Source organism: Gavia stellata, chromosome 7, assembly GCF_030936135.1.
Source record: "Gavia stellata isolate bGavSte3 chromosome 7, bGavSte3.hap2, whole genome shotgun sequence".
Lineage (NCBI taxonomy): Eukaryota > Metazoa > Chordata > Aves > Gaviiformes > Gaviidae > Gavia > Gavia stellata.
Genome location: NC_082600.1, coordinates 12,297,989 through 12,325,983, shown reverse-complemented (window position 1 = coordinate 12,325,983; position 27,995 = coordinate 12,297,989). Strand labels below are relative to the sequence as shown.

Genomic DNA, 27,995 nt, shown 5'->3' with positions numbered 1-27,995 from the left:
AAAAGGGCGGTTTTTCTCATGATTGACTGATCAACACTTTTAGAGGGTTGGATGGTATTTCTTCACATTCCTCAAGCTCTAGTTTGTGGATATTTGTAAAGATAGTTGTAGATCAGTGGCATCTGCAAATAACTATATTTTAGTATATCTTTTATACACCAGCTACCTTGTTTGCTTTTGCACATCGTGGAGATGCAGCCTGATTCTTCAGTGCTCGTTGAAAATTCTTCTGCCATATTGTGATATAATTTTATTTTCAGTTGTTTGGCTTATGAATTAGTGCTAATATTAACTCTGAAAGTAGAAGCCGGGAAACTTGAAACACTGTTCAAACCCAGGACTATTGTAAAAGTTGTGCAAAAACATTATTACATGCTGAATATACATTTTAAATTCCTATGTTTTAATGACTTCTTAAAGGAAAGCTTTATTCAGTTATAAAGAATTGCTTATTTTATTTTTACTTCTGGGTTAACTGGTGTACTCTTCTATTTCAGAATGTATGAAAACATGTCCACAATGGTGTATTTAAAGGAAGAGAAGTTGGAGAAACTCACTCAAGATGAAATCATTGCCAAAACTAAACAAGTGATTAATGGACTAGAGGCACTGAAGAATGAACACAATTCAATATTACAGAGCTTACTTGAAACACTGAAATGTTTGAAGAAAGATGATGAAACTAATCTGGTTGAAGAAAAATCAAACATGATTCGAAAGTCACTGGAAATGCTGGAGCTTGGCCTTAGTGAAGCACAGGTAAAATTGCAGTAGAAATAAAGCATTTCAGACTTGGAATGAATTTTTGGTGTTAAAAAAAAAAAAATCATTATTTGACCTATAATTGGAAAATTTGAAGTAAACAGAGATGAGTTTTGAAGGACTTATATTTGCCTTACTGAATATTAGCAATGTGCTGGGACATTTATGATGTTATTGTACAATAAGTAAAAAGACTGCTGTACTTAATAGAGGTAGATACTGGCTGTCCTGCTGTGTTACAGAGCTAATTATGCATTCAGTATTAAAGCACTGAAGCTCATAACTGAGCTCCTCTTTACTTCAGTGAGACAGTTGCTATTTTCTGTTTAGACTTTTCTACAGCATTAGGCAGGTAATGTTTGAGCAGCTCAAGAACTGAACATTGGCATTGTAACTCTAAATTATTACATAGGGAGGTCTCGCAAATAAATGAATTTGCTCCAGCCTTTGAGCTCTGCCATAACCTTAAATTAATGTTTTTATTCCCTTGATTCTGAGATTCTTTATAGTAGCTCACAATACTCCTGGAGCTTAAGAATCTCTAATGTTTATTGAACATTTTACTAAAACAAAATTGAATCCAAAAACATGTTAAAGGTTCAGATTCTCTACTCAATTCTTAACAACTTTCACTGAGGCATTAAAGAAAGGAGTCTGAGCTAATTTCTGTGAACTATCTTAGTCGACGAAGGTATCATCTGCAGAAGATGATTGAAAAGATGCATGTTTAGTCAGGATGTCAGGACTATATTTACAGTCCAGCTTTAGGGTATTTTGTACTAGGTCAAAAACCTAAAAAGATGTGATGTGACACAGTCAGTATAAAATGGCAGAGTGTTTGCAAATGAGTTGAAAATGCCAATGAGTTAATTTTATATTAATAGGTTTTATAATGGTCTATAACTGTGCTCAGTCTTCTCATCTGGATTGAGCTATTATTATTCTGTGATCTGGGAGTTGTGTGCATTGGACCACGGCAAATTGAGGCCTGAGAGAATGAACAAATACGGGTTAACAGACATGGGAATGTAGAACCCCTGGACATTACAGTACAGACTGTCAGGCCTTAGTATATTGTACAAGCTTTGATCCCTTGTATTGGAAGAAGATACTAGACAATACATGGAATAAAATTGCAATTGTTGAGTTACCTTTAATGGGTGTTTGTAGAAGATCTGTGAATGAATGAGTAGCTTCTCTTTCCTAACTTTGCATGGTATTGGGACTCCAAAAAGGTAGCTCTATCAGGTTCAGCAGCCTCGATTGCAGATGTTACTGCCTTGTTTCCCCCACACGGTGTTTTGTGAACTGTGGTGGCGAGGAGCCAAGAAGTCTGCATTTACTGCCTTTGTTAGGAAAGCAATTACACTTCAAACTACTGCTTTCAGACCTGATCAGCCTACTCTTCCTGCTTTGGGTTGCAATAATGTAGTACTTTTTTTATTTGCAGGATTTAAATTAAGATATGGAAATATTTTAAGATGTTTTTGTGACATGGATGTAGGTCTGATGGCACAAGTGTTATTTCCATGAAAATGAAACTGACTTTGCTGAAGAAGTAATCAAACTTTTCTAGACTGTAAGGTTACAAAAGGTTTTAGTTTGCCATTGTAGCTTGTAGAATGTTGTTTGAGGATGTTAACCCTATTATCACAACTTTCCTAAATATACTTTTTGATGTTAAAATTCCACTGTTTGAATAGGCCAAGTAATCTAAATTATTAACAGTTTTGAATGTGTAAATAGGTAGGTGCTGAAGTCTGGAGATTTGGACTGGTATTAGGAAATTATACCTGGAGTTTTATCTTTACCTTCATAGGAAAAAGTAGTTTCTAAAGGCTTGATGTATTTTTTGTGAAACTTGAAATTTCAGCTAAGGACACCATCTGTTTCACATGAAATACTTAGTTTAAAAACACTTCAAAGTAACTTTTGTTTTAAAGAAACATGAAATTGAGGAGATGAAATACTGATAACTTGGAGATGTCAAATTCATCTAAAAGAAGATTTTTATTATCACCAGTTGCCTGTTCTTAAAAGGTGTGCTTCCCGGGATTGCTATCAGCTGTTCTACATGTATCAGTGGGAGATTACATAAACAGTGAAGGGAGAATATCTTCTGTATGTAGTGGCTGGCTTTCACTTAACAAGCTCCTTTTTCATTTAACTTTGCTTAGAAAAAAAGGAAATCCAAGTAGACTGCTTTTATGGCTGTTCTGGTTTTTTGTCCTTAATGTCACTGTTCAAACACATTAAATGTCTGCACACTCAGGCTTATGACATGTATCTATAAAGTGCTTATATAAATTGTGTGTTCAGTTGTGCATTTAGATCTCTGTAGTATAATTGTCCCTTCGAAGTATTATCGTTATGCTGAGGTGTTCACACTTATGAACTGTAAGCATGTATATGAATCCTTTTCTGTCTGAAAGCTCTTAAATTAGAACTCTGTGTTAGTTCTTAGGTTATTTTTGTGATCCTTCAAGTTAAAAGTATTACTGCTCCATTTCATGTTAGTGGGACAAAGTTTTCCATTTCAGTAATCTAAATCCTAGTTCAAAATTTTCATATATCTTAAGATTATATGTAATCATTTTGTAATACATAATATTTAATTATAATATGCAATTTAATTATGTTATTTAATTATACTATGTAATCATAAACAATTTCACTTCTGATAGCATCATGGAAAACAATCATTAGCAGAAAGTTCCTCTGGGTTAATTCTGGCTGAACAAATGGTAAATAAGTTTAGAGGAAAAGTGAGAACCAGATATAAAAAGAAGAGAAATCTGAATGTTTACCAGATTTCACAGCTGACATAGGTTTTAAATAATAAAAAGCTTCTATGTTAAATACAGGACTGCATTCTAGAGGAAGTATGTCATGTGACACCTTCTGCTTTTTAGGTGATGATGGCCTTGTCAAATCACTTAAATGCAGTGGAATCAGAGAAGCAGAAATTGCGTGCTCAGGTTCGCCGGCTATGCCAGGAAAATCAGTGGCTACGGGATGAACTAGCCAATACACAACAGAAACTACAGAAAAGTGAGCAATCTGTGGCTCAACTGGAGGAAGAAAAGAAACATCTAGAATTCATGAATCAATTAAAAAAATATGATGATGATATTTCACCATCAGTAAGTAGCTGTATAGCAAAAAGCACCTTACATTTAGATACGTGTTGTAATCTGTCTAGTTACTGAGAAATGACAGATGTAATCTTATTATTTGTCTCTAACATAAACTTGTCATTAAAATTTTTACCTTATACCAGTGTCACGTAGTCTGCAGAAAGATTCTGAGAGTTTAGTTCATTCTTACTTTAAGAGAGTAAATGTTTCACTGTCTGTAGATAATAGAATATATATGAGGGTCAAAATCCATAAATACTTATTTAGTGTCATATTATCTTAAAAAAATATGAAGACCTGAACTTCAAGCCAAAAATTACCTTCTGTAAATTCAAGAGTTAAAATAAGTGGGGAATGTAAACTGTTAGATATTCTGAGTACTTAGGGGACTTGGCTTATTTTGACTGCAAGTAAAAGATTTAATTTTCATCTAGTGAAATCAGTGTGTAGCTTTTATATCTGTTGAGAATTTATACTAGGATAGGATGTTATTGAATCCCCTTTCATAACCTTTTGCCAGACATTGTGATCATCTGCACATTTTCAGTCGTGTTTAGCTAGCCCATTGTGTTACATATTCTTAGATTTGGAGAGAAAATGGATACCATTTTAATTTACAGAAGTCACTTACCACTTAAAGACTTCTGAATTATTTGCCTTTGTTATCCTTTTGTTTTGTTTTCTTAAGTTAGATGGCGCTGTAGAGAAAGATCTCATTTTGTGCGTTCAGACCTTCTCAGCTGTGTCTTGGAAAGAACAGCTTTTCATAACCAATTATTTCAACAACATAATGGTTGAAAATGTATGTGTTTTAGTCATGTTTAACGAACTGCTTGAGTAAATCCTTTTTAACATATTGTGAGTAGTGAGAGTTTTCTTGGTCAGTTGCACGTGGAACTCTTCAGTGCTGTTTCATGAGCTGGTATTTGCAGTTGAATACTGCCAGTGAAGCCTGTTTAGAAAAGGGGCAGGAGGAGGGAATATTGGGATTTTGCTCACTGTTGAACTGTAATCTGCAGATGGCCTAAATAACATGATTATTTGAAGTTTAATTGGCAAATAGGGGCAAAGTAAGCAAAGCATCTTTATAGTTTCACTAACTATATGGACAGTCTCTGTTAGCCTTTGAAAATAGTCAATTGTGTATACTCAGTATGAGATTGGAATCACCACACTTAAAATTTTGAACTTCCTATCTGAGATGCGTGTGGATGTGGCATTGTGGGATGTAGCTTGATGGACATGGTGCTGTGTGGTGTTGGGTGGGTTGTGGCTTGTTATTGTTGTTGTGTGGCGTGGGTTTTGTGGTTGTGTTGGTTTTTTTTTGTTTCCCCCCCCCCCCCCCCCCCCCCCCCCCCCCCAGGTTGGACTCGATGATCTTACAGGTCTTTTCCAACCGTACTGATTCTGTGATTCTGTGATCTAGTCCCATCAATCTGCTGTTTTTGCAGAGCACCCACTTTGCCACCATTGAACTCGAATGCCAGCAGCAGCAGTTGCCTTTTTCTTATCTGTGGAAAAATATGTTGGATGGAGAGCCAGAAAAATAGGAATGTGTTCTGGTCCTGGGTTTTCTCCTTATTGAGATTAACATTTCTGAGAACTTCAACTATTTATATTGTGTAGACTCCACATTTAAGAAACAGGATTGATTCTATGTTTTTTATTTTACATGATTGTGGGATTTGGAGTGATCTTTGGATGTTTAAAATCAATATACACTGATGGATTATGCAGAAATTAATATGGTTCCAGATAGAGACTATTGGAGATGAACTACCTTCCAAGTGCGTTTTTTTTTCTTTTTGAACCTTACTGATTACAATTGCAAAATCTATTATTTGTGCAGAAGTTGAGTACTCAGAAACTGAGGTGGCATAATTAAAGTTGCTAGTGCAACTTTATTCTTCTTCAGGAGATGAATCTCCTTATTCCTCTCCCTTGCTCATCTATAACTGCGTTTATGACTAAAAAAGTACAGTGGACAATTCTGTATTCAGTAGTGCTCATTCTTCACTGGGTACTTTCAGTAGGTATAATGTCTGTAAGAATAGCAAATGTGTTCTTGTGTGCTTAAATCGAGACTGAAATCTAGGAGACCTGATTTCTATTCCTGGCTTTTCTGAAGGTGTCCTGTATTGTTTCGGGACAGAGTATGTAAATACATTTGAACATAAGACCTTCATTAAACTTCTATGAGAAATGTTATTCTTGGCAATTCCTAAGTTCTGGATGTGGGGTTTTCTTTTAATATTGCTGATTAATTGGACTGTCCCTTTATGTCTTAGATTTAAGTGTACTTATTTGTTTGGGTTTGGGGTTGTTCTATAGGAGGATAAAGATACGGATTCCACCAAAGAGCCTTTGGATGACTTATTTCCCAATGATGAAGATGATCAAGGACAAGGAAGTAAGTGCACTTCAAATTACAATGTTAGTGTATTTCTGCAATGCAGAGTATAAAGATGCTTTTTACAAAAATGAATCCATGCTTGGGATCCTCTGGAACACAGTGGAGTGGTGAATGCCTCTGCTAGAATAAGGAAACCAGTCATTGATAAGCATTCTATACATCAATATGTATAGAACTGGGGCTTAGTTTTTTAAACAGAGTTTACTAGCTGTTGTAAAGTTCTTGGGACTGACTTCAGCACAAAATTGGTCCCACAGTCTTTCCTGTGGGCCTCAGAATGGAAAAGGTTTGTTCCAAGTGACTGGGCCAGATTCGAAATATTGAAGCTTTTTGATGGTCTGCCCAGATGGTGAGTTCTGTTAATGACCTTTTTAATGATCTGATTTAGTGTTTTGAGGCAGGTTTCAGTATGAAGTCTTTCTCAAATAATCTTTCGTTCTTTGCTAAGATTGCCTTCCTTATTTTACTACTCATTCTAGAAGTATTGTCTTAAGGTCAGAAGGGCTGATGAATATGCATTGAAGTTTGAGGTAGGGATATGGTAGTGTGGTTGAAAGAAGCCATTAATAGGTAACCTTGTTTAGTGAAATGTGTTTTTTCATATGGGTGTGAAGCTGATATATTATATAATGTATTGGTATTGTAGTGCATGTGCAGTTCTTAACAGACAAATGACTTCAGAAAAAAATGTCTGCAGGATCCCACCTTTGTAATCAGCAGAGTTTTGAATTTCCTTTATGGGCACATACACAAGATACACTGCATGCTTGATAGTGTGGTAATTCTATCCATAGCCAGCAATGGAAGGAGGACTTGAAGAGTTTAGAATAGGTTAGTGTTGACTATGAACTCCATCCTGAGCTGATCCTTCCTTTCCTAGAATTCTGTAGTAGGAAAATTGAACGACAAAGCTGCCTATATACCTGCATAGTCGGTCTATCTTATTTTGCTTTACAGAAGACAAAGGTGACATTTCAGTAATTTCCTTGACCTCCAGGAAAAATACTGAAATGCTTCAGTGCTTTGGTAGGCAGTGATTGTGGATGTAGGCTTGGAATTGTATGATTCCACTGACATGAAATGCTCCCACTTGCTGTGAGAGTGTTCTTTGCTTAATAGAAAGGAGAGGAGAAAGTCAGGCTCACAGCTGTAGCCCTTATCCTGTGTGTTGTCTAGAATTTAATGAAAATGAGTAAGGTAATTTTTCTCAATCTTCCCAGAAATCTCCCAGGTGAAGAGAAAAAGGGTAGTAGACTGCTGGGGGGAGTGGGAGGGTGGGGGTTGCAACATCCAAAGGTTAGGAGCTACTGGAAAATAAGTGGCTAACCCTGAGGGTTAGTGAGTAAAACCTAAAAGTTGACAACTGGCTTTGGCTTTGACTCAGAGCCTTTTCTCTTGCAACTGTTATTAGTGGCATCCAAGATGTTTTAATCCTTTATGTGCCAACCTTAAGTATTCCTTGGTATAGCAAACAAAGGGAAACAAAAAAAAAATTGTGTGTTTAGAGAAGGAGAATAAAGGAAAAAGGACAAATAATTTGAGCTTTTCTGCAGGTACTTGGCTTGTTTATGTTAATGTTCCTTTCCATAGGGAAATGTCAATATTTGTAAGGGCAAAATTATGATCTGATCTTGAGAATTGTTAATGATTTGCTGAGCTGAAAGAGTTTCCTGCTTTCTTCATTGGTTTATTACACTTGGCCCTTTGAGCTAATAGAAGTGTAAAATAATATTAATAAAATACCGGACAGTATTTGGACTGGACAGTAATTACTGGACAGTAAATGGTCATATTTTCACTGTCACTGTTCAAGACAGCATGACTGCTGTGAATTATGTTCTAATACTAATGCTTTGTATTGAAGAAATAAAATTCAGTGAGCCTCATTTTGTGTCATTGAGTACTAATGTTAGGTGTTTAGTTACAGTCATCTTTTAAACAATTTGAAATCTTTCGGATTTCTTTCAGTTCAACAGCAGCATAGCAGTGCAGCAGCTGCTGCCCAACAAGGTGGCTATGAAATTCCAGCAAGATTAAGGACCCTTCATAATCTTGTTATTCAGTACGCTTCCCAAGGTAGATATGAGGTTGCTGTACCTCTCTGTAAACAAGCTCTGGAAGATCTGGAGAAGACTTCGGGTCATGATCATCCTGATGTTGCCACTATGTTGAATATACTTGCTTTGGTGTACAGGTTTGTATACTGATATAGATAAATATCAGTCGAATAAATAGTTAATATATTTCTACAACCCCTTAACATTCAGACTAACATTTTTTTTGACTGTTGTATTATTTTCCATTCCCTGTTTTCTATTAAAACCTTCAAGAGGGTCCTCCAATATTTATATGTCTCCCTATACTTAAGTCAAACAAGTTGCTGCATTTTTGCCTGTGCCTTTGTTTTGGGAGCGAAGCTGGTTTTGATACTTTTTTTGGTCTACTGAGGGGCATGTCTTGATTACCCACTTACAAATAATCTAGAGGTATAAGTTGGACAGCAGTGTAGAAATAGTATATGCTAATCCTTAACCAGCAAACTACTTTACAGTTACAGGCTTCAGGTTTTTACTTCCTGATTTCTGAATATATTCTCAATTACTCTTCTTTTGTACTAGCATTGTTAGGCCAGTACTGAAGTCAGCTTCATTTTTGTGACTTTCGTTTCTGAATCCCCAGTATTAATTATGACTCTTTAAAATTTAGAGACCAGAACAAATACAAAGATGCAGCAAATCTCCTGAATGATGCCTTGGCTATCCGCGAAAAGACTTTGGGCAAAGATCATCCAGCGGTTTGTATACATGCAATATCATATTCTTAGTTGTTTTTTTAACTGAATTATTTTCAACTTATTCTAATATTAAACTCAACAGGAAAGTTTTTAAGACCTGGCTTATCTCTGAATAGTACAGGTAGGAGGCCACAATGTAACAGTCTTTGTTTTCTCTTAAATATTTAATGTACCTTTTTGAGCATTGTATTCAGTGCTGTTTCACTACAAATGACTCGCACATATTTGATTTGGATTGCATGGATTTTCTATGGGAAATTAATTTGGGAAGAAAGGTTTTAATCTGCTTACTCAAATCACTTTATTAAACTCAGATTGAAGGTGTACTTCTGATTTGGTTTACTGCTGCTTTTAAATGAAACATAAATCAAGCTTTTTTATTTAGTTTTTAAAATGAATGTGATATCTCACACTTAATGTAGCCTGTGTGAAGCAGGGCAGCTCTGAGTGTATATGTGAGAGGTAACTTTGCAAGAGAAGAACATATGAAGAACATGTATGCACTAAATGACATTTCCACAAGTGAAACAGAAGTACTTAATGATTTCAGTTTTTTCCTTTCCTTGTTTGTGCATGTATGCATTCAATAATAATTATTTCTTAATTTACAAATTTCAAGAGATCTACCCTGTGCATGGAAAATTTGAAGACATCAGTACATTGCAGATGTGTTCATTGTCAGATACTTGTATCAGCAAATTCCAGTGTAATTAATATTTCTTCACTGTTGACAGGTGGCAGCAACTCTAAACAATCTTGCAGTACTTTATGGTAAACGGGGAAAGTACAAAGAAGCTGAACCGTTGTGTAAGCGAGCTCTGGAAATCAGAGAAAAGGTATGAGTAAAAGAATACATCACCTTTTGAATGGATTTTTTTTGAGGGAGGGGGCAAAGTTAAAAACTTTGACATTTTTTGTGTTTTGTTTGGGTAGGTCTGCCAGATAAACCACAGAGTTAGCAATGCCCTAGTAGTTAGCAGTGTCTGAAATTCAAAACAGTAGTAAATTCCACTAGTCCTGTAGAGCTGTTGAAGCACTCTGGGTATATTCTGAAATCTGTATTTTGTAACTAACCTTCTTTACCTTTTTCTTTCCCCTTTGATAGTTAAGTAATTTTTGATTTGACAAGAGCATTGGCACTAAAAGCGAAACATCATTAAAATTTTTAAGTTGGTTATTCTATGACTATGTGGATATTTATTCTAGTCCATGAGACTGAATGCCTGCATCTTCAGGTTTCTTTGTGTAATATGCTGAATATGATGTTGTTATACTACTTATATTATTCCTGTTATGAATTGTTCTGCACCATTCTCAGAATTGACTAATTTTTGTATCTTTCAAACGCAAATTTTGCTTTTGTCATCCTCATGTTGAATTGATGATACAAACTAATGGAGTATTTCTAAATGATGCATTTCTAAACCCTCTATGATGATTGGAGAATGTTTTAATAAAAGGTATTTCATTTTCAGGTTCTGGGGAAAGACCACCCTGATGTTGCCAAACAATTAAATAACTTGGCTTTACTATGCCAGAACCAGGGTAAATATGAGGAGGTTGAATACTACTATCAGAGGGCACTGGAGATTTACCAAACTAAGCTGGGACCTGATGATCCAAATGTTGCGAAAACAAAGAATAACCTGGTAAGCCTTTTGTAAAGTAAATCTAAGAAAAAGTAAAATTTTCTGATGGATTGAAATGCATGTTTTTTCAGCATGTGTTGTATTTATTATTTATCAAGCTAAGTAAACCAGTGTGCTGATTAGATCTTTTGGGGGATATTTTGTTTTCAGGCATCCTGCTATCTAAAACAGGGCAAATTTAAGCAAGCGGAAACTTTATACAAAGAGATTCTTACTCGTGCTCATGAACGGGAATTTGGCTCTGTAGATGGTAAGAAACTTCATCCCTAGATTTGAATGTATGTTTCATTTTTGTAGTTGGTATGAACTAAAATCTGCAAGAAGTTAATTGTATCCTGATAAAAATTGTTGTCTGCCTGAGGTAGACTTAAAAATTGAGATTATAGATGCGTTGAAGTACATTCATCGTAAGAAAGCATTTAGATACAGCAGTAACATTTGATTTAAAAGGAGAGTTTTTCTTAGATGAGGCAGACTTGGTAGGTTTATGTTTTATGGATTGTATTTCTGACATAATTTATCTTATGCCCAACCAAAACCAATTTGGTATGTCACTTTGCAGTCACAGGAAAAAGTCAGTGCAGGATTTCTAATGATACAATTAATACATTGCTAATGTGAGTCCTCCATTAATACATTCAAAGAAAGGGGAAAATACCCTTAAATTGTGAATTGCACTGTACATTAAAGTCAAATGTACATTAAAGTCAAAAGTGAAGAATTTTAATTGCATTCCCTAACAGTAGCATATGCACCACTTAGTAGATGTCAAAACAGTTGTTATGATAAAAGAAATAAATGCGTGTTTTCTAGCACAGGGCTAGGCACGTGACAAATCAATGGCAGCATATACTGACTTCAGAGCTTGTCAGAAGTATTTGTTTCTAAGTTCAGATAAGAAAAGACAGAACTGTAAAACTATAAAAGAGGTGCATGTTTTATTTATCTGCTGCTTGTAGTATGGATAATAGGCTTTTTTGTGGTGGTAATAGTATAATTCTCTGGTTCAGAACTTCATTTCAGAAGGGTGAAAATCAGGCAATGAATACTTCTATAAAATATTTTCTTCTGTTTCATTAGATGAAAATAAGCCTATTTGGATGCATGCGGAAGAGAGGGAAGAATGCAAAGTAAGGCCATTGTCATAAATCTTTTTTTGGAGCTTTTACTGTTTAAGCTACAAATTGGTTATTTTTGTTCAATGTTACTTTTGTTTTAGGGAAAGCAAAAAGATGGCACATCTTTTGGAGAATATGGTGGCTGGTACAAAGCTTGCAAAGTTGACAGGTGGGTAATTTCTTTAAAGCACAAACAATGTGGCAATACCCAGTGTCCAGAAATGTCAGATTAAAGCATGGTTAAAAATGAAACCAAACCAGCTGCTTGCTTAGGACTATAAAAACTATAGTATTAAAAATTCAGGCCCCAAGACTGGCTTTCAGGAACACAGTAGCAGTTTTCAAGTCCCAGGGCTGCTTTTAATCTAGGCTGGTTAGATCTAGTAAGTGACATAAAAATTCACCACTTGTGTTCTTGGCAGCCCTTCACGTGGAAGCATAGGTCACCTTTCTTTCTTTTTATACTGTTGGTTGGCATATGTGCTCTCCCTGCCCCAGCAAGACCTAGAGGGCCAGAAGCAAAGAGGAGACTGTGCAAATAACTGAGCCTTGAGTTTTCTAGCTGGCACAAGAAGCAAAATTAAACTTCCACAATTCAGCGTTATTTCAGTTTCTAAAGCTTGAAGAATATAGTTTTGTGTGAATGAAAACGTGTACCTTAAAATGGAAGAAGAGAAACAAGGACTTCAACTTGGATTATACTTGGTGAAATTTTTTTTTTGCTTTAATTTTGTTCCTTAACTGCCTTTTTTTTTTAATGTGCAGGTGGTACAATGTAAGAAAAATCCTGCACCCAGTACTGATAATGTTCAGTGAGGTTTTTTTTCTTCAGTGTTTGAATTCTTGTGTTTAACAAGCAACAGAACCTTTGTACTGTTGAAATCTGCTCTTTTTTCTCCGTCCTGAACTCTGGGTGCAGTACATGTTGTTGGTTTGTTTTTCATGTACTAGTTCATTGTAGTGCATGAGGAAATCTTTTCTCTGCTGTTACTGGAGCAAAACTTCAAGCAACAATACTGTGACTGAGCTAATTCTCATTGTATCATTGAAACAAAAAATGTCTTGGAGTGTGAGACTTGTTAATGGAATGTGCGATATATTCCTCACCCCCACCCCCCGCCTTTATTTTTCAAGTGTAGTTTGAATGCATAGAAACTGCAATTAGGTACTAAGTAAAAGCTGATGAAAGGAACTGGTAATTTGTTTTGTGACTAACACATGCTACAGTAATGGTCACTGCATGCATGAGTAGGTATATTTTCTGGAAGCTTCACAATTACTCAGTTGGACACACTCAGATTCAGCTAAATTTTCATCTTGAGATGCATCTGAGAAACACAAGGATGTAGCTCTCCAGTTTTCTCTTGAGTAGGTTTAGAGGTTAGTTACTAACTTCCGCTTTCAGGGCTGTAGACTAATCATAGTGTGAGCTGTTCTGCGCATTGAAAGGGTTTAACAGCTTTTTCCATGTACATGAAGTACAGTATAGTATATTTCAAGAGAGACTTATTAAATATTACAGAAGAAGAGATAAATATTAATTTATATTAATTTGTTAATTTAGACTGTGTGCATGTATATATATATCCTTTTTTTTTTTCTTTAAATAGTCCAACAGTAACGACTACCTTAAAGAACCTTGGGGCGCTTTACAGACGACAGGGCAAATTTGAAGCTGCTGAAACATTAGAAGAGGCAGCAATGAGATCTCGTAAACAGGCAAGTATGAAGATTCACCTTAATGATATTTCTGCGTTGTGGTCATGCAGATTTTCAACTTCAAGGATCTATTGTACATGCAGAATATGTAAGCTTTTAGCTATTCAGTGCCTGGTGTCACCCTCTAATTTCAATCTGAACTGGTGATAAACTGATACCATTTTACCACTTGCTAACTGGTTAATTGCTAGGGCAGTGGCACCATGTACCAGGGGTGTGATTCAAATTGGGAGTGAAATAGCGTGGAAAATGGAAGAGCAGAAAACACTGTGTTGGCCAGCAGTTCTCAACTGGCTACATGTCCTGGGGGAGGGACTTGTAGCTAGGGAAAAATGGAGAGTTTCTGTTGATAATCTCCTTTGCTAGTAATGCTGTTCTACTTTTAATAAGGAGCTGTCAAACTTACACATGTTCTGCATATGATAGACTGCAACTGGTGCAGACCTTCGGAAGACCGTTATAAATTTATCAGTTGCTGTTTCTGTTACTTTTGCAAACCGATGGGATGGATATTACAGTTTAAGGGGGGACTATTATTTTTCTAATGTGGAGAAGTTCTGTGCTGTCTCTGTGCTCTCAAATGTGCTGTTCAAGTAAGCCTTTCTCACAGTCTTAGAAGGTGGCAGAGAGTTTGCTTTTATTGGGGTTTTATTGGCTTTTTGTTTTTCCTTTCCCTTTTGGATGATTTGGTACAATGTCTTTTACAGCAGTATATAAGACTGGACAAGCAAACATGGCTTGTCAGTCAGTGTTAAAATGGAAAGCAAAATAAGAAAATATGACAACAATGAAAAAAAAACTTGGAAAGTTCAATTTTAGTTTTGTTTTTATGCAATAGTAAATAATATTTTGTATTTTTTTTGGAAGTGGTTTGTTTTGTTGGGTTTTTTTCTCCTTATGTGTCCATGTAAAATTCTAAACTCAAATTCTAAATCGAAGTAAACTGACTTAGGTGATGGATCATATCTTTATTGATAATGTACTTTTTTTTATTGGTTATACTGATTTGAAGTTGTATTTTAAAGAACGATGCTGCAGTGCTTGATGTATATAGAAGTGGATTTCTGGAAAAGGGAGAGAGCAAAAAAGTTCCGGGCAAACCTTATGCTCTTCTAGCAAATTCAGCAACAGTTCCCTTTGATATAAGGTGACATAAGTTCTTTCTTCCACAAAAAATGATGGAAAAATGATGTTTGCCAAATAAATGGAACGAAACTGGCAAGAGGAAAGTATGAATCTGGGAGAAAAATTCTTCGGCAAGGAAGATTCAAGGCAGGGGAAAAATAGCTGATACAGATACTTTCTTTTACTGAGGATGATTTTCACATACTTTTCTCAAGGTTCATTATTGGTGGTCTCTCATTCAAATGTGATTTGAAGATAAGAAATTAACATGCACTACATCTTAACATATTTGCTTTGGTACTTAGTTTTACTGTTGCCATTACATGTGATTTTTTTTTTAGTGTGAACAGATACAACCAAGATAAATTGGCATAATATAATAATAATTAGAAGACTGGAAGAAGACTTAGCTTGTAGTTATGTTTGTTTCCTTTTTTTATATTAAAAAACCAGAACACCAACTTCTTAAGTTCAAATTTTTACTGTGAAGCTTGAAATTGATTATTTGGGAATTAAGGATGGAAGGATCTTGCTATTGCAGAAGTCTCTTTTAGAGTCTCTGTTTAATCAGCCCACTTCTGGCTTGCCAGTACCACTGGAAAAACTGTTCCTTGTTCTCCATTTTCCATAGAGCCTGCTGGAGACTTGCTGTTGCTACTTTATTTTTATTAAGCATACTTCAGATTTTCATTGGTGCATCATATACCACCTGTACCATTACTACAATATATCACATTGCACACAGCACTAGATTTGGGTATGTAGGAAACAATGCTGTCTTACTAGCAGCATTTAACACTACCTTTCTATTTAGGTCATTGAAGTAAAGGAGGACAGACAGGATTAATGCATGTTCCCTTTTGAGCTAAAAGCAAAGAGGTGCTTTTGTTCCCAGGTATGGAAAAGCATCAGTCCTCCACAGCTCTGTTCTTCACACTTTTTTTTTGTTTGCTTTAGCTGCTGGGATGTATATGCTAGATTTTTGAAAACCAGTGAAGTTCTTTGTCCTTCATCTTTCTTGACAGAATCAAGCAAACCGGGAAAGTGCAGCTCCCTGTCCCTTTTTTTTTTTTAATATGCGAGGTAAATGAATGACAATAGCTTTGAAACAGAGCCTAGAGGTTGTTTATGTGATACTTCACCTCCTCAGTGATGATTTTAAATAATTTTATGCTTTTAGTGTTCTGTGCTGCTAAAGGGTTTGGTGCAAAAGCCAATTTGAGCCTTTCTTCTATACTGTCTGAGAGCTCTAGCCACTTTTCTGTGCCATACAGCCATGTGGAAGTGAAAAATACATGATCTTTATATGTTGGTTTCATGCTTCTTTGTGCGTAGAATTCCATTAGCGAGGGCTGTTCTGCTCTTCAGTTAGTGGAAAGCAGCTGTGTGAGAACCAAGAACCTGAATTCTCCATGCCACTAAACCAACTTTCATTCTTATTCACGCACTTTACTTTTAAGTAGAATTTTGGCTTGATTTTCACTTCCTGTATTGTGGTAGACTTTATGGATTTGTCACACAGATCCCCTGCTGCATTTGCTGCTAACGCTGCACAATGAAAGATGCAGAATATTTTCTTATGTGTAAGGTGTTCATTGGGATCTCTTCCTGTCAGCAAACACCTTTTATAATGTGGAGTAGGTTTATTATAAAGGAAACAAAACTGCAAATAAGTATGATTTGAGCTTTGTTACTTTCTAGTTTCTGTGTTAAAGATTTTGCCTTTATTTTTAGTGTGGCGTTTTCGTAGAAGGTATTTTAGCACTTTTAAGATATTTAAAGGATTATTTGGTAATTGGTGGCCATTCTTTAACACAAAGTAAACACATTTTATTAACCATATATCTCGTTTGTTCTATTATAAGCTTATTTTCTCTTTGATTTCTTTCTGAAGGATAAATTATACTACTGTGCCAAGTGTCATATGTCAGTATTTTTGAATAACGCAACCTGTGTCTTAGGCATTAGATATTCAGACACCTGCAATGTTCTTTCCAAAGGTGGGTGAATACTGCACCATTTGATAGGTGGAAAACTGAGAATTGCATTGACTGCTCATTATCTATAAATTGCTTAAATATTAAGCTCGTGGCCAAATGGCTTCAGGTAAGTGACATGAATACCATGGGGCTTTAATAAGTGATAGGGGAGGAGGAAAAGAATGGCAAGTCATTGAGTTCTCAAACTACCAAACTGTGTGTCCACTTCATGCTATGTTGATTCCTGCAATGTATAAAGGGCAGCTCATCTTGACTGCCCTTTGAAGGCAGAATCAGGGTAATGGAGTTATGGGTTTGATTGACTTCTTTCTTGGTATGGTTTTTGTGTGTAAGTTGTAGATTAATATAGCTCATAATAAAATAAAACCTTTTCCTATTTTACTTAATTCTCAGGGTCTTGACAATGTTCATAAACAGAGAGTTGCTGAAGTGCTGAATGACCCTGAGAGCATAGAAAAAAGGCGAAGCCGAGAAAGCCTCAATGTTGATGTGGTAAAGTACGAGAGTGGTCCTGATGGAGGCGAGGAAGTGAGTATGAGCGTAGAATGGAATGGGGTAAGTACAGTACACAGTTTAAGAAAATAGCTTAGATAAATTATCAACATAACAAACGTGGTTGTCCCTTCATCAGCCTATTGTGTTTTCAGTAGTTTCTTGGTTGATCGACTTTGTATTTTGTAATTTTGCAAAATCAATTAAGAAATAAAGAGTAACATTTTGTTTTTCATTAACACCATGTAAAAAAAAATGTACTATTTTAAAATTTTAAAACATCCTTTCTGTTGTTGTCCTGAATGGTGAAATTTCTTCAAGAATCCCAAGCAGTTGTATTTAAGTTGTTTAATGCTGATTGAGTGTCCTGGTTATGGTCTGGTGTTCAATTGCTTGTCAGTGGTTTCTTTTTACTGGTAGAAATACTCTGGCATTTAACTTACTTTTGCTTTTGTCCTTTTGATGCCATATTTGCCTGTATTTTAAATGTTTCTTTAAAAATACTGCATCTGTTGGAATCACAAAGAACATTTGCTATGGAGATGTATTAAGTGATAAGTCTATCACTAAAATAATTCCTGTCTCCTCCTTACCCAACTTGTTAGAGGAAAGAACATAACTTTTCAAGCTGCTATACAATCTGTTTTAAGAGGCAGTGCCATCACATAACAATGTGATAGTAACTTCACATTTCTTAAGTGAGATATATTAATATCACTTTCCCTTATTAGGATTTGACTGGAGTCAGGGCTTGTTCCTATTTGTTTCCTGTATATTGGCTTCACTGTGTAACACTGATTGTCATAAAGTAAAAACATATATATAACATGATTACATATGCATTTTTCTAACTATTGTTTTCCTTTATTTAAAAGACAGCGCAAGCTTTCAGTTACTGATGTGGCTTATGTAGTTGTTTGCTTCTGTCACCAGCTTACCTATGTTTTATCCCATTGCTGGCAATGGGATATATATATTGCACTGTTAACTAACTCCCAGCTGCAGTTCTGCTGAAAATACTCTGTTAGATTATAAAAGTGCTGTTGCCTGCTTTTGCTGTATGGGAGGGGAAGTAGCCTACTTTGCAATATTGGGTGTTCTGAAGTTTCATTTCTCTTACAATAGCTATTCTTTTTTTTTTCTTCTTTTTTTAGCCACATGAGACAAAGTTTAGCGTTCCAAAGAAATCTTGATAAAACGCATACTGCTTTAGTCTTAAAGGAGCATGTTCTTTCCATCTCTACTTTTGTCTCTTTATTATTGTTTTCTTGGCATTGGTGTTCTCAGTGCCAAGACAGTCAATCAGCATCTATTGTGAATAATACTGCATCATTAATAAAGCCAAAGTAAGGTTGGGTAACTCTTTTTTTTTAATTCTCATTTTGCCCATTCAGTGTTAGAACTGTGTACTGTACTCCTCCATTAATTTTCGCTGTACTTTGCATGACTATATGTTCTAAATGGATTAAGCTTTTTTCTGTATTTACATTAATTAAACAAGCATGCAGGTTTTGGATTGAAAAGGCCTTCTGGAAAAGCAATAGACAGTATTTCTAGGTCAATATTTGAATCAAACTCAGTGATAAAACTTGTTGATCTGAAAAACTAAATTTTGACCTGTCAAGGCAAACAAACTTTTCATTTTTAATGTGCCGAAGTGACATTGCATTATTCTCATGTTCGTTATTTCTTCCCCCCCACCCCCTCTTAAGAGAAGGTATTTTGTATTACATCTTTTACATAAAGTGGGCAACTCTCTCTCCCTCTACCCTGCTAGTGTTTCTATCTCAGTGCTGTTCTTCCCTCTACTTTATATCATATAGGGTTTTTTCACGCTTCTGTGTTCGCTCCAGACAAAATATTCTGATTCATATAGTAGAATATTTTTATCAGGCAGATACTTCTGTGTGCAGAGCCTGAAGAGAGGCCTGCCTTTTCCCTTGAAATTCTTCTGAAGTGGTCAAGCTGACTCATGTTCTTGGCTGTCAGAGAATAGGTGGCGTGTGTAAAGCAACAAACTTCAACAAAGAAATTATGTTGGAAGATTTATTGTAATGAAGTGACTTCCATATGGAATGTAATCACTATTAAGCATTGTATGCTTTGATGTAATGTCTTATAGTCTCACAAAAATGGTAATGCCTTTAAACTGAAAGAGGGTAGATTCAGATTAGCTGTAAGGAAGAAATTCTTCACCGTGAGGGTGGTGAGGCACAACAGGTTGCCCAGAAAAGTTGTGGATGCGCCCCCTCCCTGGAAGTGTTCAAGGCCAGGTTGGACGGGGCTTTGAGCAACCTGGTCTAGTGGAAGGTGTCCCTGCCCATGGCAGGGGGGTTGGAACTAGATGATCTTTAAGGTCCCTTCCAACCCAAACCATTCTGTGATTCTATGGAAAAGAACTGAAATATTTATTGGAAGTAAATCTGTCATTAACTATTAAAATGAACATGCTAAGTGAGGTTGTGTAGTGCATGTTTACATGTTTCATAGAAAGTCCATCCCTTAAAGTTAACCAAAGATGCAAAGAAATACTTTGTCTTAAACATTCAAGGTAGAAATCCCAAGATTTTTATCCCTTACTATGTTTGTATGTTAAAAATGACAGGGGGTGTCTCTAATTGGCATTTTTGTAAATCGATCTTGCAGCCAGTTGGAGGACAGATAAAAATATTCATGGTATGATAGTGTTTAATTCAAGATAATGTTTTTAGTGTGAGGAAGTATCTTTTATTATTCTAAACCATATGCTTCAAAAAGACAAGCTTTTGGGCACATCAGTCCACTTTCAGGTGTGAAACGAAAGCAATAAATTTCACTACCATAGACTAGCAGGTAAGAGTTGCTCTTATTAAGTAAGAAGTGTCAGCCAGAGCAGCGTTGTAGCAGACAACTACAAAGTACAGGAGATGATGAAGGTGTAAGCAAAAGTAATAAGATAAGTAAAGTAATAAGATTCTCATTCTGAGTGACATAAAAATAGCAATTAATCTTTGCCATAGAAACGGATATCTGATTTGTTTGTTTATACTGGATTTATGGATTTTTTTTTTTAATCCTAAGATCATGCTTTAAAGCTGTTTTGTTAATCATGCAGTCAGTGTTTAACTTGGGAGCTCAATGTCTTTATTTCAGATTTTAAGTACCCAAAAGCTTGTCTGCTTCTTCCTAATGTGCTAGTTAGCATAATAGAAGTTATACTCCATATCTACCAAATTTGTCTTGCCTTTTTTTACTAGATCATTATCACTTCTACAGTACCACTGTTTTAAGAACATAGGAATAATTAGCCTTTTCACTGATCTAATACTTCCAATTGGAATTTAGACTTCAGTTTATTAAATCCTGCAAAGCTGAAGTCTATTCTTAAAAGTGTGAACAATGTATGCAATTTAATTTGAAACATACTTGGTTAGATTTTGATCTTCTAATCACTTGGTAGCAAGGCATTTTGCCATTTGCAAGAATAATTTTAATTACTGTTCATTCCGGTTGCTATAGGTAAAAGCTGTCAAAACCGTTATCTTAAGACTATCAGTAATGGTTTCTATACTTAACACTGAGAATGGAAAGCGTGTAAATTGAACCACAGCTTATATTTAAAGGTGGATTCTTTCAGCTGCCTCACTGCATTAGGAAAAGTACAGCAGTTTCCACTTGGATAATATATGTATTTATACACACACACACAGAGATATGTTCTAAAAAATACTCGTGAGGTCAGTTAGAGTCTAATTCCTTAAAGGAATGAATAGAATTTTGTCTGGAGGTTAGGGGAAAACCTCTTTCTTCTTGCAGTTTTGTTTCGAGGAGAATTCCTGACAGAAGTTAAAGCTGAAATGAATGCACCTTGCTCTGTTCCTTTCTTCTGTTTTTTTTTTTCCTCATTTTTATTTTTGTGTTAATGTCAGCTGAAAAAAAATTCCTTTCTTTGTTTACAAAATGTAATACTAAAGCTATCCCATCCTAAAGGTGTTTTGTATTTTATACAAATGCTAACCTAAAGAATGCACAGCATCATTCATGTTCTTTGTAAGTTGCAAATTAGTGATATAGGTGAAACTGTATAAAGATGTACATTCTGGTAATTGCAAGGGCCTGCACTTTGTACTTAAGGGCAGTCCAAAATTTTACTCCAGAAAAAATTGTTTTGAATGTGACCTAGAAATACTGTAAACATAACTGTTCAAAATTGAAAACTGTTGAATTTTTCCCAACAGTTTCATTCAGTTTTTCTCTCTCCATTTCTGACAGGCCTAGATGCCTTTTGTGATTCTTATACTGTCTCCTGCATGACGGGCGTGCACCATCTTCAAGCTTTAACTTCTCTCTTCAGTACTGACTGCTGTGCTTTAGCCAATCCCTTAAGATTCTTGTCAGAGCTACACTTCCCTGTAAACTGGCCATTCCTTCAGTGCTGGTGTCTCTTTTTTTTTTTCTATTTCTGTACACGTGTAGCTTTGCCAGATATGTATCTAGTCATACAAAATGTTATTACAACCATTTGCTGTGTAATACATTAGTAAAAAAAAAAGTAACAATGACCTTTATAAGTAGCTGTTCACTATGGAAAAAAGGTAGTTAAAAGTATCACACAAGGTATTATTGAAATGGCATGGTGGTGATCTTTACAGGAGAAAAAACAAAACCCGTAACAGTAAGGCATGTTCTCCAAGTGCTTTAAAATGTATTTAGAGACCTATTACATGGTTAACATCAATACGGAACTCTGGATGTCTTCACTTATGATTATTCTAACGTAGCATTGCTGTTTAGTCTTTGTGGGAGATTTTGGCAATTATGCTTTTCTCTACTAATCTTGGTGTTCAGTGATTTGTGTATTTGTCTTTCTAACTTCTAATAAACTCACTCCAAATCAGGTGTCTGTCTTTGTCTGCTTAGTGGTACTTTACTTTCTCCTTCTACAATTCTTCTTTCATAATCACATAGAATTTCTATGAAGTAGGAAGTGGTCACTTCTAATCTTACTAAACTGTTGGGTTTGGGTGTTTTTTTTTAAGAGTACAATGTTTAAAAATAGAATTGTGGTCAGTTGGAAGTTTCTTTGGATCAGCACAGCAGTGTAAAACATGAATGCAATGTACGAAAAATGCGTTTCATCATGTTTTACGTTTTCTTTGGCGAAAGTTAAAATGAAGCATAGGAATTTAACCATATGTGTTTCTGATGAGAATTATTTTTGTTCAAGGATTTTAGGGTTAATTAAACATGTTTGCAAGTAATGTAGATGTTTAGAAAAAAATAAAACTGTTTTTTTCTTAGACTGATGGAATGCTTTTGCTTGGGGCTTGTACCCTGTTAACCACAGTGCACTCATATGATGGTGAATGGTGATGGTGAATTGTTTGACTACTGTGGTAGGGTTTTATTAATTATTATGAATCACAGCTTGAGCATGTCTTAACATTTTAGAAATCTTTGTTACAGTTTGGAAGGAACCCTTTTGTTTTAGTGAAGTGATAGCTATATGATATTCTGTGTTTAGGTAATTGTACCAAGTATATATTAATAGCAATTTAAAAAAAAACTTTTCATCAGTTATATGTTTTTGAGCCAGGTTTCGGGGAGGGCGACAAACTCTTGCATTTTCACATTTGTTCAATTTTTTTCAGGATGGCACTGGATCTTTAAAACGCAGTGGTTCCTTTAGCAAACTTCGTGCTTCCATTAGACGCAGCAGTGAGAAGCTGGTTAGAAAGCTGAAGGGAGGAAGTTCACGAGACAGTGAACCAAAGAATCCAGGGTAATTATCTATTCTTAGCTGTGCTGGTGTGCCCTTGTTCTGTGCCCCCACTGTAGTGTAGTGCAGTACTTAGGGCAGTGTTTTCTCTGCTAGGCTAACTGCATATCATATAGATTTATATCTTAAAGGAAAACAAAATAGGAAATAATTTCTTAAACTTATAATGAAAGCTCTGTAACATCTGAGGAATTATATTCACTTTTAAGACTTAACTCAATTTTAACAGTGTTTTTTCCCTTTTTACTGCTTTAGCCACTTGAAGACTAGAAAAGCCTTAAAAATTATTGATAAATCTTAGTTACCTGCAAAATTCTCCTTTTCACACAGCAGTGAAGAATAATAAATGTTACTGATTTTTACAATAAAAGCTTGAATAGAGTAAACCCACAACTAACATTCTTGATACAGCTTAATATCTTGTTATATTCTTGCTATAGCTTTATATATTGCTGTGGGTATAAAGAGAATTACTGACTTGAGCCCTTCTCATTTTCTATTTTTGGAAAACCCAGATTTCAGAAAGCAAAGGAGAATGTTGAAAAACTTGAACCTTGTGCATCTCATTAACATTTTGGCCTCAGTGAAGTCAGTGGTAAAAATTCAAATTTTAATGACTCTGACTTCTCACTCTTTCCTATTTACCATATGATTATGGATTTGAATGTATGTAATATTTCTAATAAATGCATAAAACCGTGCATCACTTATTGGCTGCTGCAGAGAAGTTGAAATGTTAAAATATACTACTCTTTTTCATAATAGCAGTCATGGGTGTTCCGCCTCACCCCCAACGTAATTACAGTCAGTTTTGCAGGGTGTTTTCCTCTTGCTGTGGAAAACTGGAACTTATGTAGTTGACAGGAAACTGTGTGACAATGTGAATTTGAACTTATGCTCTAGAACAGTTAATTTGGAGAATGTGGATTCACTTCTGATGGAGTAACAGGATCTATGAGTAATATAGTAGATGATGATGATGGTAATACGCGAGACAGTGATCTGGAGGCAGGGTCTCAATGTGTTTTTGTAAGTGCTCCAATGAAGTTTTGCCTTACTGTTTTTATGCGTCTGTAAAACATTGTGTACAGCTGCAGTGCACATAGAATTCTCTTCCTCACGTCTCTCTTTCAAATTCAGCCTGATCTGACTTTTAGAATTGTTTATTAAAATTTCACTCTGAGTTGCCAGAGAGTTGATGTTGAAGGCACTGGATCAAATTAAGGTTGAAAAATCCTTTGCATTTATTGATACATGATTAAGAACTGCCTCTGAGATGATAGATTGGGATAAACTGTGAAAAACATGTAATTAGAAGAAGGAAATATGTAAATGTAAAATGCTTTAGGGAAAAAAAGAAAATGCAAGCCAAAATAGAATAAAAGGGATTTTCTTCTTTGTCTTCAGTGTTAGCATTTTGATATGTTGGTTTTCTGTTTCTATTCAGTACTGTCTAGAGTTCATACATCATAGTTCAGGTATATTCTTGTATCAATAGATGCATATATTCATAGCTAATTTTGCACTTTCTCCTCATTTTTGTGAGGCATGGAAAGGTTTTCATTTTCTTAAAAGCCAAGAGTTTTATTCCTTGTTCTCTGTAGTAAATAGAGCTAACTTTTTCTGCAGGTAAAGTAACTCCGTGATTATAGGTGTAGAAAATTATGCTTACGTATAACTGAAGACATTTGGTTTTGCAGTGTCCTGTAAGAACTCCTCTACCTTTTTATTGTCTGAACTTCAGTAGTGTAATTTGACCGACATAGAATTAATCTACCCACATTAACATTAATTATATTGTGGGGTCTGCATCACCAGATAAGACTTCCTCAAATAAAGACATTAATGTGAAACAAATTTGAAAACAAAGCAGTATCTTTCTTGCTTTCCCTTTTTGACAAAATATTCTTGTTTTTAGATGTTACTGTTGTTCTCAAAGAATAATTTATCCTTAAAACTTGCAATAAGTGTATTGCATTGACAGGCTTTTATGTATATATGCACATTGAGTGTGTAAAACAATAAATACTACAATTTCTGTTCTTGTAAGATACAGACATTTTTTCAATCTTAATTTATATTTGCATTTGTTATTAAAACCAGCTAAGATTTCTGGTATTAAACACCAGCTTTGTAGATCATGAAGCATAGCTATACATACTGATATTCCAAGAAGTCATTTTCGTTTCATTTTCTGAAGAAACTTTAGTAAATAGAGTTAATTTTTTTCTGTTTCTGAGCTTACTAAAAGGGATATTCAGTTTTTATTATGCAAACCTTTCTTTTTTAGTGTGTTTGATAGCTGAATATTACAATAGTGACATAGCATACACATAAATCATTTTTGCTGTGACATCAGCCACTCTAGGTAGAAGACTTCTGTGCCTCCCTCCTTACCAGTAGATCTCTCCATTCTGTGCCTATGTCTCTATAAAGACTTTGTTTTGAAATTGATTTACACCTGTTGCTCATACCGTGCTTCTGTAAATAGTAATTGACAGTGCTGGTGTGATTCTGAATGAGAAATACTCAAATAGAAATACATTAATATCCCAGCATGAAAGAAAGACTAAGTTTTCATGTTGGTTGATACAGAAGGCTGAAGGGAATTAAGTGGAAAACTCAGCAGGGGAATTGTTTCTTTAAAAGTATGCAAAAGCCTTTTTGACGAAGAACAAATCTCTCAAGAACTGTTTTTTGAAACATACAATACCTGAAGCATGGTATGACTTCTTTCTTTCTTTATCATATTTCAGAATTCAGTTCTGCAATAATTTTAACTTTGTTAGTGTTAGGTTCGATTTTTCTCTTTTAAAATTTTGATCATATGTCAGAACAGTTAAGATTTGTAATTTACAAGGGGGAAAAAAAATCCCCTCTCATTATTGCTATTACTTATGCGCCAGAAAAACAACTGCATGCTATTTGTGCAATCATGTTTCTAACATGGAGGGAATTAAAAGTGCATTTGCTAGACTAAAGTATGCTGATTTTAAAAAACAGAAACAAAAAAACACAAACCACAAAACCAAAAAAACCACCACAAAACCAATGACAACCAAAAAACCGTCAAACAAACTAGTATCTCATTTTTTAATTGGGACTTCAGCAAGAACCTAAAAATACTCGTGTAAATTTTTACTGGTGGATTTTCTATTTCCCTGGAATGTTATCCATAATGTTTTGTTTGTGTTTTACAGATTAACTTACTTCGACTTCCATATATAACCTCTGTTGTACGTTTCCTTGAATAAATGAGAGGTGCATACCATGCATGAGTCCTTGCTTTGTTGTTGCTAACACTCATGTCAAATATTTCAAATTGTGTGTGTTCTAGCTTTTGAAATGTGCAAATTTAATAACGCTAGGAAAAACCAGTAAGCCTATGTTACGTGGCAGCTGTTGCCTGTGTTTGTTAGTTCGTTATTCTGCTAAGCCTTTGCTTTATGAAAGCATATAAAACTCGTGCTTGACTTTGACTGTTAGTAGTCTTGCTTCAGTGGAAAGAAAAACTGGTTAATGTCTAACGTGATCTGTATGGATAAACCTTTCCATGTTATTGGAAGGCATGGGGAACTTTGCATCAGCCAGTTTTCTCTAAAGCTGCAGGTGGCGTTGCAGGTTTAGGGCCGCATTGTGTTGTGAACAGTTCATCAAATACATATCCAAAGTACTCACTTAGTAGTTTTGAAATCACTAAAGAGGAAAAAAAATAGTGAAAAATCAAGGCATACGTAGTACGTTCTGAGTAATCTACGGACACGTTGGGATAAAGAACATCAGACATTCCTGTTGTAGTAACCAAGATGATAGGAAGCTTAAGGCTAATATTGAATTTCATTCTACGCACTTCAAAATATTTTTGCTAGATTTTGTATATGTTTGAGAAATGCAGATAAATTGTTAATCATCATCTCAACACCAGGAGATATTACAGTTAATGGAGTGATACTTTGACTGTCAGTGGCTCCTGTGTAGGTGATTATTTTTTTTCCTCATCTGTTGCTTTTAATACAGTATTCTAGGGTGGTTGTTACCACTGCTCGGAGCGTTGTAAGCCAAAAGCATAACCAAAGTTAGTAGCAGCAACCATCTTATTTCCCTCCACTTTGAAATGTTTAAAATAAAAGATTTTAAGATGCTTTTTGAAAAAGATTCTGGAGACTTACCTAGATGAGGCAGAAAGTACTAAACTAACGTTTGTTGTAGCCTTTCGAAGTTAAATGCTGCCTATGACAAACTTATTCATGTTTCACATTTTTTTTCCTAAGCTGTCTGAATGTTTTGATGCTTTTGTAAGAAACTGCATAAAATTGAAACTGCGAATTAGCTAATAAAATCAGTGTATTAGTTTGTGCTTTAAGAATTGAGATTTTGAGTTGAAATTACATCAGTTGCCTGAAATGTTTAAGCTCTGAGGAGCTTGTAATTTTTTTGGTTTTCTATGTAATTTAGAACCGAAATTCTAAGTTATGTAGTTATCTTAAAGGGTATCCCTCTGATCAGTTTTGGGGCATTGTTCAAACTCCCTTGACTGTGCATTGCTCGTTGTTATACTTGTGTTTTTAGAGCTGTTAGTTTCCAGCTATTCTGATTGGTTTATCCTTGCATGTTCACTGTCCTGGTTGCAGCATGAAGCGTGCCAGTTCTCTGAATGTTCTTAACATGGGTGGCAAGGCTACTGAAGATCATTTTCAAGTAAGAAGCCCTACAATACTCTTACAAAAATAGATATCATTAGTAGGGTTTGGGATAAAAAGAGTATGATAAATAATAAAACAACAGCTCCTAGTGATTGGTAAGATCCTACTTCAGCAAGATGTTTAAAGTGTATGCTTAAGGCATCGTTCCGTAACACTTTTATGAATTATGCTTAATTTTAAGCAAGTGCTCAAGTCTGACCACTGAAGAGCATTGGCTTTTATGATACCAAGCATACTTTTATGATATGGCTTTGGACCTTCTAACTATGACAGTGGATATGAAACTTCTGGATTCTTATGTTCTTGTAAACACTAATTAAAAAAC

General features: G+C 35.3%; 1 protein-coding gene across 13 annotated transcripts in view; it reads left to right on the top strand.

Moving 5' to 3' along the window:
* The first annotated feature begins 498 nt into the window (after positions 1–498).
* Positions 499–27,995, top strand: part of KLC1 (kinesin light chain 1) — a 30,899-nt gene continuing 3,402 nt past the window's right edge. Inside the window, exons 1-15 of one of the 13 annotated variants that reach the window (XM_059819826.1) lie at positions 499–759; positions 3,675–3,905; positions 6,231–6,309; positions 8,281–8,506; positions 9,019–9,106; positions 9,841–9,942; positions 10,582–10,755; positions 10,906–11,005; positions 11,836–11,885; positions 11,975–12,042; positions 13,484–13,633; positions 15,965–15,995; positions 17,111–17,245; positions 22,840–22,970; positions 27,599–27,665. In XM_059819826.1, coding sequence (XP_059675809.1) covers positions 499–759; positions 3,675–3,905; positions 6,231–6,309; positions 8,281–8,506; positions 9,019–9,106; positions 9,841–9,942; positions 10,582–10,755; positions 10,906–11,005; positions 11,836–11,885; positions 11,975–12,042; positions 13,484–13,633; positions 15,965–15,995; positions 17,111–17,245; positions 22,840–22,970; positions 27,599–27,665 — 1,893 coding nt within the window. Of the gene's footprint in view, positions 760–3,674; positions 3,906–6,230; positions 6,310–8,280; positions 8,507–9,018; positions 9,107–9,840; positions 9,943–10,581; positions 10,756–10,905; positions 11,006–11,835; positions 11,886–11,974; positions 12,043–13,483; positions 13,634–15,964; positions 15,996–17,110; positions 17,277–19,865; positions 19,966–22,839; positions 22,975–27,598; positions 27,666–27,995 lie in introns of those variants that run through there. The other 12 variants (XM_059819825.1, XM_059819827.1, XM_009814749.2 and 9 more) reach the window with 12 other exon arrangements.